General features: G+C 37.1%; 2 protein-coding genes across 22 annotated transcripts in view; one reads left to right on the top strand and one right to left on the bottom strand.

Moving 5' to 3' along the window:
- Positions 1-2,922, bottom strand: part of dock7 (dedicator of cytokinesis 7) — a 50,025-nt gene extending 47,103 nt beyond the window's left edge. For 20 of the 21 annotated variants that reach the window (XM_058780059.1, XM_058780064.1, XM_058780066.1 and 17 more), the window contains exon 1: positions 2,773-2,919. In XM_058780059.1, the coding sequence (XP_058636042.1) occupies positions 2,773-2,810 (38 nt within the window). In that variant the 5' untranslated portion in view covers positions 2,811-2,919. Of the gene's footprint in view, positions 1-2,772 lie in introns of all 21 variants that reach the window. The other variant, XM_058780076.1, reaches the window with a different exon arrangement.
- Positions 2,923-3,642: 720 nt separating this feature from the next.
- Positions 3,643-11,435, top strand: atg4c (autophagy related 4C, cysteine peptidase). The gene is given in 12 exon segments (XM_058780083.1): positions 3,643-3,819; positions 4,195-4,318; positions 4,455-4,538; positions 4,725-4,958; positions 6,594-6,705; positions 6,707-6,916; positions 7,025-7,095; positions 7,936-8,102; positions 8,238-8,316; positions 8,968-9,044; positions 9,611-9,730; positions 10,029-11,435. Coding segments are annotated over 11 exon segments (1,428 nt in total). The 5' UTR covers positions 3,643-3,819; positions 4,195-4,206; the 3' UTR covers positions 10,191-11,435.
- The last annotated feature ends 1,289 nt before the right edge of the window (positions 11,436-12,724 follow it).

Below are 12,724 nucleotides of genomic sequence, written 5' to 3'. Positions count from 1 at the left end.
TTCAAAAACATTAAAAACAAAATCAAACCAACCCCAAACTTTTAAATGGTATACAGAATGCTGTATGCAATGATAAAATGAATGTATATGGGATAACTTTGTCGTCACATGACTTCACTATAATCCATCATGTTTAATTCAGTGCCACTGCATCATCCATGTAGAAAATAAATAGTTATTTTGCATTTTTGTACGTAACAATACCGATTAACATGAGCCAACAAATGAGTCAAGAAAGAACTGATTGTTCATGTTATTTCCAGATTATTCGTCCCGCTGAAAATAGCTTGATAAAGAACAGTACAGTATATCAATGCACCATCCAGGTATTCCAAGCATAATCAAAATGTGTACAGTATACAAACCGCTTCCTGCTAAAATGGTATAAGTAGTATGCTATTCCAAATATAGACAAAGTCTTATGATCTTCTTCTTGGCACAGGCTTTTGTAAATAACAACAATCTATGATACATCAAACTAATTGAAGATTCTACGCTCACAAAAATAATGCACTGAAAATGAGGTCACTATTTTCTAGATTTTTCATTCATTCAGCAGATTTAGTTTATGGTACTGAAAATACTTTGTTTTATTTTAACTTTTAATTTAACTTAAATTTAATTGAATCCAAAATATAAGTTAAGATCCACAAGTCGCATTTGTAACCTAGCAGGAATAGTAAACGGTAAAATAGGAAAACATCAGGAAAAGTCAACAAAAGAACACTCTACAAAATCTTGTAATGAGACTAGACGAGTTCACACCAAAATACACCAAAGCCCCTCCATTAGTTAGGTTGACAAAGGGTCATTACTACAGAGAAATAACATAAGGGTGTAACTTATTATTATTTCGTTTTCACAGACTGAATTACAGGTCTGTAAAGTACAAGCAGAACAAACACTATCAAGTTTTTAATGAAAGCAATGTGTCTGGTCTACATTAAGAACCAAATTTACAGTATTATCAGAATGTCTTTGTTGTAGCATAGTGCACAGGTCAATATCTCAAATCAGAATCCTCTTCTAATACATGTAGAATGATGTACACTGAAACAAAAGCCCGCCCCCTGTGCCCTTGTTGGTGCTGGAGGGACCTTTATTTAGGCTGGACATTCCTGAAGAGGGAACAGATGATTAGCCCACGCGGATGTGTTGTTTACCAAGGCACCGGGTAACACCGTGATTTTCAGTGCATATTTCACACATCTCTGAAAATGTCTTGCACTTAAGTAAACAGAGCCATGAGAAACAGCTTCTGTGACTTTTCAGAGACGCTTTCAGATTTCATCTGAATATCTAATTAGCAAGTCATTCAATAAAAAGTGGGGTACTTCAAGATTTTTAGAGCTTTCAGTTTTGCTTTGACTGAGTAAAACAAAATGAGATAGACACTGACTTTTCTGGGGCTTTTTGCATTCTATATTATGGGTAATACCTATACTGTCTGTATTATGAATAAAACAAAAAAACACAGCTATTTGCTTGATCATATCAATAAAACATTTTTTTATTATTATTTGGTTAAGTAACAAGTAACGACTGGAATCAAGGCCCCAGGTGCCACAAAGTCTATATTGAACTGATCTAATCATCCTATTACACGTCACTGACAAGACAACAGCATTTTCAAACATCTGGGAAATGCCAAGACTGTGGAAACCACCAGGGAGCCTAAAAGGTCACTTCCTTTTTTAAATCCATATGCAGTCTATTCTCGGACTTAACATCACAAAGGAAACCTTGACAGAAAAGAGATGTTTTTTAAGCCAATGATTAGACTTAATTATAGTCTATTATGATAACCTAGGGCCCCTGCTCCACAAATTGTGGGCCACTAGCCAAAATCTGAACAGATCTAAACATTAATCACATAGTGTCATTACAGGGATTGAAATTTAATCATACACTGTTTTTCAGGTCATTCTGCATCTCAGTCTGAAATGGCCTTAAAAGCTTTATAATAGCTGCATGACTACAAAACAGCAATGCAAACCATCAATATCATGCAAGAACATCTGAACCCTTGTCGGCTGATGGTGTTCTCCATAATACACCAGAAATGACTATGCATAATTATTATTCATGATCTCCAGGCTTAAAGTCATTGTTTACATTTATTTTTAAGTCTCGTTATTTACTTTTGAGTTTAACATCATCTTCTTGTAATCAAAGCCGTGGTGTACTAAACATATACTACATGACTGTATATTGACTACTACACTAATATAAACCATATGCTTGCATACTGACAGTATAACATCTCATGATCAACCCGATGTGTCAGTATGTCAAGCCATCGTCTCAAACCCTAAACATCGCATTTCATTGATTCACCCTAGGCTGCATCGTTAAATTCCTAGATGGATTTATCAAAAGGCGCATTTATGGATTATAACCCCATGGATAAAGACTGATTTTAATGCACAGAAGCACAAAGGCATCATACCGCTGTCTTGCAGCTTAGGGTGGGTCACTCGGGCATCTCTATGGATGTGTATCAAAACCAAGCAAGGCACCTACCTAGACGGCATTCCAAACGCGCCTATTAGACTCAAACGTGTAGTCTGGGTAGGCAGCTCTCTAGGATTTGAGACACAGCCTATAAACTCAGCGTCTGCTCCAGCTAACTCAACGCCTAGGCCTTATTTGGGAAAGACTGGCAAGCTCGCCAGCTGCATCAGGCATCAGGCAGCAGACAAAGAATGGTCGCAGGGCGCTGGGAGAATATATTTAAACGCAATAGCTTGGAGGTGCGTTAGATATCCTTACCTGCTGATTTTCTGGGCAAAGGCGCGGCGCTCAGCCATGACTGTAGCCGCTGAGTGCTCGAGTAACTCCAGCGCTCCAGCCGCGATATTCCTTCCCCACCCGTACCAGTGTTTCCACAAGCCCCGCCTCCTGACGCCTAAAGTAAGTCTGTGATTGGACAGTTGAGAAGTCACTCATAAAGCCGTAGTAACCATAATAAACAGAGAGCAAGTCGGGGGCGGGACTTGTTGGAATACTGCTGGGGGAAAATAACGCCTCTAGACGCACAAGAGAGGTGAGAACGTACCGTAAAGCCGGAAAAATAAACGCACACCATCTTTCAGTCTTTTGGGATCGTGGGTTGGAGTCTTCCCAGTGATTCATATCCTGTGCGTACAATAGAGGGCTCTTTTACAGGAAGCTATCTGTGTGGCGAAAAGTGTGAAATGCATCCGTTACCACTTCCACCAGTCGTGTAATCTGTAGACAATGACAGCTTTATTGGTGTATAAACATATCGCGGTTTGTAATAGTGGTTGTTTAATTTTGACTCTTCTGATCATGAATTATATAATGATATTTCTTAAAAAACAAAATAATGCTCATGAAGTGCAGAAAACCTTAAGTAATCGATAAATGTCACAAAACCGGTTCAAAGAACAATGTCAAAGCATTGATCAGTGTGCCAAACTCATAAAAGACGAATAACAAACGTCTTACAAATAAAACACACTATAAATATTCTTTCTTGCGACAGTTATAAATACACAAAGTTGCTCTTAATAAATATGTCATTTTATTATAACATAAAAAAAAAAAAAAAAAAAAACTTTCCAGCCGAGAGATGTATTAAAAGGAACCACATAAGCACAAATCACAACCATATTTTTTTGAAACAGTTCTTTGGAAAGAACCGTTTAAGTTTGTGGGAATGAGTCAGACGCCCTATCACTATCGTGACCATAGGCTGGTATTTTATGTATATGATCGTTACAGCGCCAGACGAGAGAATATCTGAAATACCGCGAGACCGAACGAGATGGCTGCTTCCTCAAAATGTAAACAGAAGTGAGTAGATGCACAGTGAGTTCTTAAGTATAACACGACATGTGAACAGGTATGTTTTAAAGTGTATATTTAATTGTTTGATTGCTTATTTTACAAAGCATTCGCCACTTGTTTGCATTTACGCTTATTGTAGGCAGTTTTGTAAACTAAACAAGCTTACTGATTAATTAGCATGCTAGTCAGCCGGTATCTTGAGATGTATTAGGTTAATAAATTCGTATTCTGGCCAGTGATTTTATGATTATTTAAAATGCAACGTTATCGCATTCTTATGCTTGTGGTGGAAATGTCATCTAAGCATTAGAGAAAGTAAAATCAATGACATGTTTCCAAGTACGATGTAACTTGTTTGGCCGTACTGAAAACTTTTCACAGAAACTCCATCGTATGTGCTGTGATGGGTTCTGCTCCGTGGCTGATAAAATGGAGACTAAAGGGACCGACGAGGTGGAGAAACTGAAGTCCAAGTTTATGTCAGCATGGCACAATGTGAAATATAGTATGTAACGAGAGATCTTACATGTCACTAGTATGTTAAGATGTTAATTTTCCGTTCATCTGACAGTCTTTCACATGTCACAAAATTGACATACATGTACACGTGACTAATCCTGAAATGTTTTTAACCCTTCAAGGTTGGGCTCTTAAGTCAAAAACTGCCTTCAGCCGTAATTCTCCTGTTTTCTTGTTGGGGAAATGCTACCACTTCAAGGCTGTGGGTAAGATGGTTTACACGCAGAACATTTAAACCGATTTGATAATCTTTAAAATCTAAAGTTTTATTTGGGTATTTTCTATTTTCTATTTTTATTAAATTATTTAATATATCTGGCATTTTAAAATACAGTTTACCCACCAATACTCAAGGTGTATAATGGAATGTTTATGCTAACTGTTGTCCTCAGATGATGAAAGCCCTACTGAGAGTTGTACTGCTGAGGCATTAGATGACAATATTGTCACCGGTAATGTTGATGGATTTCGAAAGGACTTCACCTCGCGAGTTTGGCTGACCTATCGAGAAGAGTTTCCTGCTCTTCCTGGCTCCACCATCACTTCAGACTGTGGGTGGGGTTGTACACTCCGGGCAGGGCAGATGATATTGGCCCAGGCTCTCTTGCTTCACATCTTGGGTAGAGGTGAGATCGGGTCATATGTGAATAATGTATGTATTTCTATGTGACATTAACAGTTTAATTGTATTGAAGCTGTATTCACTCTCAGGCCATCCAAAACATAGATGCGTTAGTTTCATCATTAGAACAGATTTGGAGAAATTTAGCATTACGTGACTTGCTCACCAGAGAATAGGTGCTGTCAGAAAGAGTCCAAACAACTGATAAAAGCATGATTCCAGTCCATTATTAACATCTTGTGAAGTGAAAACCTGTGTGCTTGTAAGAAACATCCATCATTATGACATTTAGAGTCCTTAATAACGTTTCTTCCAGTGAACAAGTCCATCCTATGTTTTCTTCTAACCAAAATATTTGTTTAGAACTGTTTGCTTGATCTATGCATACTTCTCTCCTAATTCAGACGAAACTACTTTTTTACTGGAGAAAGCAATATTATGGATAGAGGACTCTTTAGTTTACTTTTTTATTTTAGTTAAAATGTCTTAATGATGAATTTATTATTGTTACATACATACAGCTTTTTGCTTAACAAGGTATTGGATTGGACTCACTAGATCATGTAGATTACTTTGTTTTTCACATTTTTATTTTTGGGTGAACAATTTTTTTTTAAACAGTAGATTTAAAAAAAAAAATAATAATAATATAACAGTTTTCATAAGATAACTGTCCACGTGAGAGCTGCAAAAACAGTTCTGAGGTGTGTGTTGCTTAAATCTAATAAGCCGAAGTTTTCATCTCCTCATTTGCATATTGAAATTCTGTATTAATTTTTCATTTCAGAGGTTGGGTTTTTCAGTGTCAGAGGTTGTCACTCTCTAATGAATCAGTTCTCATATGATTGACGGAGGGCAGTTTTGTGTAATATGGTGAACAGGCCACGACATTTGCCAGTTTAATACCTTCATTCAAAAAACAACATTGAAGCGTCATCCAGAGCCCACGTCTATAATGAAATATGTCATTATAGAAATATCTGTCTATAAAGAGGCTAATGGCTAATAAAATATACTTATTAGCCAATTACAGGCCTTGACAAGTAGCAAGGTCATTGCCTTATGGCCCCACAGCCAGGTCCGGCACCTTTATGACCCTCAGCACTTGTACTTACACCATTTCAGACACCCACTCTGTTTGTGAGGAGAAAATGTAATAAAAGTGAAATACTGACTAAGCTGAGTATCGTAATTGGACTTTTGTTCTTAAAGCACAAGCCCCACCGTCTATTTAAAAGTCAAATTTAAATATGTCTGTCATTTAGAGAAATCTAGGACAAACTTTTAGGACTTCTGAAAGACTTCTGCTCCATTGTCCCTTACTGCATTACTGATATAATTTATGAGGTAATCAACAAAATAAAGATCATAATTACACTTCTGGTCAAAAGTTTGGAATAATTGATGTTGGTGATGTTTTTGAAAGACGTCTCTTATGCTGACCAAGGCTCCATTTATTTGATGAAGAATATATTAAAAACAGTAATGTGAAGTATATTAGAATTGAAAATAACTCTTTTCATTTTAAAATATAATTTGTTCATGTGATGGCAGAGCTGAATTTTCAGCAGCCATTTCTCCAGTACTCAATGTCAGATGATCCTTTAAATACACTTTCTAAAAAATTCTCTATCACCAGACTGGACCTGGTCAGAAGCACTGACCTTGGAGCCCCTGGATACAGAGACATGGACCAGCAGTGCAGCACGAAGACTGGTGGCAACATTAGAGGCCTCCATTCAGGGGGAAAGAGCAGGTCATCCAGCCTATCTGTGCTGCTCAAGGAGGGGCTGAGGAGGCTGACTCGTACCTGCAAGAGGCGTATCACCGCACCATTGTGTCCTGGTTTGGGGACGCACCCTCAGCCCAGCTGGGCATCCACAGACTAGTGCAGCTAGGAATGACATCTGGAAAACAGGCAGGAGATTGGTATGGCCCAGCAGTGGTGGCACACTTACTCCGGTAAAAAGTGCATTATTTTATTTTTTAAGTTAATTCTTTGTTACCCTTTCCTCATTATGATGATTGTCAAATATCTCTCTTACCCTGTCACTCTTCACTTTCCCTCAGAAAAGCTGTTGATGAAGCAGTAGATGCGATGCTGAAAGGGATAAGTGTTTATGTAGCACAGGACTGCACCGGTATGGAAAATCTAAATCTAAAATCTTTCACAAAACAACAACAGAAGGGCAAATATGATTAACAGAAGACTTACAAAACTGACTAAAATTCAAACTAATTTGTATTTAAAAGCAGTTTTGTGCTTCTGTAGAGATTCTATATACTGTATAAATCTAATCTGTTTATGATTGTTAGATTTGGTCAACAAATCTAAAACCAAAATGTATATTTGATAAGTTTCATAAAAAAGTACATTAAGCTTAATTTTGGACCATACTGTATGTATTGTTTCTAAAAAATGTATGTCTGTGGAGGAGTGTCAAGGAAATATATATATATATATATATGGTTATACATGGTTTTCACAAAAAAATATTGAGCAACGCAACCGTTTTCCACCAATAAAATAAAAGGTTTCTTGTACACCAAATCAACATTTTGGAATGCTTTCTGAAGGATCATGTGACACTGAAGTGTGGATTTATGGCTGCTGAAATTCAGCTTTGCTATCACAGGAGTAAATTACATTTTAAAATATATTAAATACAAGATTTTACAGTATTACCATTTTTATTATTTTTTTAATCAAATAAACCGTAAGATATTTCTTACAAAAAAAAAAAAGAAAATCTTACCTACCCTAAACTTTTGAATTTTTTTTTTTTATCCCAGTATGAACGAACTCACCCAAATGTAATATTACATAATATAAGATAACTTACAAACATTATACAATTGTAGATGAATCATGTAATGACACAAGTACAATTAGATTTAGTAACGACTGTATTTGTCCCACTCACCAGAGAGAGGGACAGACAAAGGACCCGTTTTTGACCTCTGTTATTGATTGTCTTCAGTGTACAGTGCTGATGTTATCGATAGCCATTCAGAGCAGGCGGGCAGCCACAGCGATCCTCAGGAACTCAATTCTGGAGCTGCCCCTGATAGTAGAGCTGTCATCATCCTCATTCCTGTGAGACTCGGTGGAGAGAAAATCAACCCGGAATACTTGAGCTTTGTCAAGGTGAGGCTTTGGAAACAACCCTTTTGTACAACAACAAAGTAGATTACACAGTGACAAAGAGAAAAATATTTGTTAAAGATGTGGCTATCGACTTCAATACTGTGATCTTAACGACTCTCTTTCTCTTTTCCCTAGAGCATATTAAGCTTAGAGTACTGTATCGGCATCATTGGCGGAAAGCCTAAACAGGCCTACTATTTTGTTGGATTTCAAGGTTAGTCTTTCATAGGAGACAAAGTAAATGAATGCATGCAAAGAGAAGGCCAGCACCATCAGAGAAGCTTATTTTATTTTTCCCGAACCCATCAGAAATGCTACGCCATTCATCATGCGAGTATCTGAAATAGCGGGCTTTTTCCATTTACATAAGCAGCTTGCATAGATTTCAGAGCTACCCAGAGTAGCCCACTCTCCATCACCTTCAGTAGCCAGTGGAAACCTTCAGTTGTACATGTAGGTAGTCAATATTTACCCATTTACATTTTAGCAATTTGAAATGCACTCAGCGATGATGTCTAAATGACAAGCAATACATTCTCCCCGCCAGCTTCAGCCTGCCGTCTGCATTCATCATATGCAAATGATCTAATATAATTGCGTGTTTGTAAAAGTAATTTCTCCACACCAAAATTAAGTGACAGCCCCCTTTGCGGCGTAAAGAATGTGCTTGTACAACCAGATTCGATTATGCAGCGTTTAATCCATCCGAGTTTAGGAAAGACCAAAAAAATTCTCACGTTTGATTGTTCGAAGCCCAGTGGAGGTGGGTGACTTTGAGCTGCTCTGCATAGAAATTGGGCAAGGATATGCATTATAATAATCACTGTGTTTTTTGAATAACTTGTCTTTTGTTTTGTCCTTGCAGATGACAGCTTGATTTACATGGATCCTCATTACTGTCAGTCTTTTGTGGATGTCAGCACAAGCGATTTCCCTCTGCAGGTAATGTGGAATTACAAAAAGCTGACCGCCGCACAGTGATGTGAATTTAATAGTTTCTGTACTTAAGGGTATGAATCTGAAAGTAGACCTCCACACTCAATTACCGAACACAAGAGATTTACACATTGTTCTCTACTTTGTATCAGCTCCAACATATTTTATATAGCTTCAACGATTTTATATTTCAGCATCATAACTTATTTTTACGCTTTTTGTGTGCTGTAGAAAGTGGCCCGGCGAAAGACAGAAATATTGGGCCATACTTTTAGCTCAGCTGTCTAAGCCTTTCAGATCTCAGGCAGAATTTAACATTTGTCAAAAAATGTGTCAAAAAGGAAAATCTTTTATTTCTGCAATCTGGTTGTTTCACGTGAACATGCATCGCTCATTTGGAACAGAACTGGGCTGAACAGTTTAACATACGTTACATTGTAGACAGATATTATGGACAAAAATGTCTAATACTTTAGTTGTGCTTTTGGATCAGTGATTTCATAAACGGAGAAATAAATGGCTTATTTTGACTCATTTTAAAGGATATTGCAACTTTTTTTTCTTCTTTAAAGTCTTTTCATTGCCCATCACCAAAGAAAATGCCTTTCAATAAAATGGACCCAAGCTGTACGATTGGATTCTACTCAAAAAATGTTGAACACTATGAAAGAATTAGCAACGAGCTGTCAAAGGTGGGTAAATCTTTCAAAAAATGGCATGTTAACTTTCATTTTTAAATGACAAACTGTCCAAATAAAACCTAATATTGTAAGCTGGAAAAAGGCTGTTATTTAAATGTATGTCAGCAGGTGGCAGCATTTAACTACATGATTGGAAACTGTCAGCCTGTCAATGTGTCCAGCATAGACTACTGTGAGGGGAAAATGTTGTATAGTTTTGTCCTTCTGTATTATAAGTGAGAATCTGCCATATATACCTTTTAATTAAAAAAATTGAATGGTTGATTAAGTGTGTTTATTAATGTGACAGATATTGCAGCCTTCATCGAAAGAGAAGTACCCTGCATTCACCTTTATGAAGGGACACGGGAAGGATTACGAACTTTCAGTTGCTGTAGAAAAGCGAGAATGGCCTTTCATCGGGGACACAAGGAAACCAGGGACAACATCGGGAGACTTTGTGCTGCTCTGACTCTTCAAGCCAGTAACCCAAAACCAAGTGATACACCACAAACAAGGACTGGATCAGTCTGTATTTACACTGTGCAACCCTGTGCTACACTGTCCTCATGTCGTTTCAGAAAAAGCCCATTTTAAAAAAGACAGCAAGCAGTGCATGCATTAGATTCACGGAGTTGACCGTTTCACCGAACCAATACTGATATCAACACAGCTATCTGTTTGTGCATGAAAGCAAAGTTTGATACAGAGATCATGCATCATGCATATGGTCCTGACCAACATCCACATTCGATTTGATTTAAATTGTATTTACAACCTAATCCTGCAAACATTTCAGTGTGCTCGTATAAATCCAATGCACATGTTTAGTCAAAACGATTTTTTTTTTTTTTTTATTAACAAGACAAGTTCCCATGGAATCATGTTTCATTCCCCTGGGTACATGTAGTTAATATTGTCTTAAAACTGAATCAAAACACCTATATAGTCTACTTTTTTAAATTTATACATGATATAGTGATTTAGCTTCACAGAACTTACATTTTATGGTGACATGTTTTATGTTATGTTAACTGGAAGGATAATGTGCCTTCACAAGTGAGTAGAAAACACTGTTTCATGTCTTAAATGTCTTAAATGATATTTAAAAAGCCCTTTCTGCCACAAGCTTTTTAAGAAATATTAAATCCATAGCACACTGATATTCACAGAAACTGTGCTTAATATAAGATTAAGTACAGTAATGTTAACAAATATATTGGTATAATGCCAATGTGTGAAAGGATCAATACTTCCTTGGTAGCTCAGCGTGTTATTTTTAAAGGTGTAATATAAAACATAAACCAGTATGAATCAAGGAGTAATTTATTATTAAATTATGCCTTATTTATATAACTTCAAGTTTTTTCTTGGTGAAATATCATTTTAACAAAATTGTCAACATGATGACTAACTTTCTTTTTTGTTAGAAACACCTATGAAACCAAAGCGCTCTGCTTTGAACAGAACTGTAACACTAGCTCTAATACAGTGTTCATATATTGTGTTTAACCAGCGTAATTGTGTTTTCTGTTGTTTATGCAAACCTATTAATTCCACCATTTGTAAGTTTGAAGGGTTTTGTAATTCACCACAGTGTATTGTAATATCATACCTTAATTGCCAAAATCATTTGCACAATGAGCATTTCAGTTTTATAATCGCTGATTTCAGATTTGTTCAATAAATCTAATGTGGTTTTAAAAAAAAAGTTTCTACTCATTTGTCTGTAATTACTTACATGATTTATTTTAATTTCTTCCTCTTACATTCCTTACTGTACAGCAAATTTGTTATTGACCTATTTTCAATCTATTAACTCATTTTCCCCAAAAAACACTGCAAATGAAAATGACTTGCACTTGCTGACTCCTTTTCATAACCCATTCAGCCAAACGGAACAAATCTGTATCTGGTGATTACGCCATTTTCCGGGGGAAAGAAAATATCCTTGTGTTGGACTCAATGTTGCCATGGTTAATTCCTCTGTTTCTGTTCCGTTTGAGCAATGCTTGTGCTATTTTCATGTTAAATACAAATTCTTATATTAATAAGGTCATGGCCTTCAATTATAGGGTCTGCTTGGGGGAACAAGTTGCCCTTCTGTGGGACCAAACAGAATAAGTCACTGCTTGTCTCACTACTGCATGTCGTGAAGACAGAAGCAGTGGAGCACAATAACCCCATCGTCTCATAGTGTGTCTGTGATCAGTAAATTCATACTGGGCTGTATTTAGGAAACAAGGCATGGAGGAGAGAGAGGGAAAAAAGGAAGTTTGGGACATTAGGGGTGAGGCAACGTGCCGACCTTTCCATCAGTGTTACATGAAAGGGCACTTGTGCTGGGAGGCATGGAGGCTTTGAGGAGACTTTGTGTTCTAGCTGTATTTACGATGCTGCCTGTATGAATATTTGATTAATGAGTCATGCTCTCCTGGGGGGGAACACTGTATCCCAGCAGCGGTTACGGCACCATACCAGACCTCGTCGCTCCGTTATAGCACAGCTGCCAATAGAGGCATTGATTCCGGCAGATGCCTTAAAATCTAATCTGCTCCGGCGAGCAAATTCCACAGATGAAAGAAGCGGAATTCTGTGAGAGGCTTTGTTCTGCGGGCAATTTGGATTGAATAAAGTTTTCTCTCTTCTCTCTCTTTTTGATATGCATTTTGACAAGATAGGATATGACATAGGGTTTTTGCTGCAGGCTGTAATGGAGAAATCGCAGCCATCCATGCTGAATGGACTATCAACAATCAGTTCAGTGTTTATTCCGTTTATTTCTTAATGTCATTCTTTTCGTTTCTAAGACCATCTCTTGGGGAAGCCCAAGCTAAATTAGGCCATGCACTCGATTATTTCCTTCAGATGGAAATGGACAGACAAAGTCTGCTAAAAGAAGAAAAAAATGCAGAATTGCAATTTTAATGTGAATGTAAAATTAAAATAATTTAAATTCAAAGAAATTTGTTTGACTTGACAAAGGCTAGTTTGAAAGTGTTGGAA

Source organism: Onychostoma macrolepis, chromosome 06 (genome assembly GCF_012432095.1).
Source record: "Onychostoma macrolepis isolate SWU-2019 chromosome 06, ASM1243209v1, whole genome shotgun sequence".
Classification (NCBI taxonomy): domain Eukaryota; kingdom Metazoa; phylum Chordata; class Actinopteri; order Cypriniformes; family Cyprinidae; genus Onychostoma; species Onychostoma macrolepis.
The sequence above is the reverse complement of the archived record's forward strand: the minus strand, read 5'-3'. Positions and strand labels throughout refer to the sequence as shown.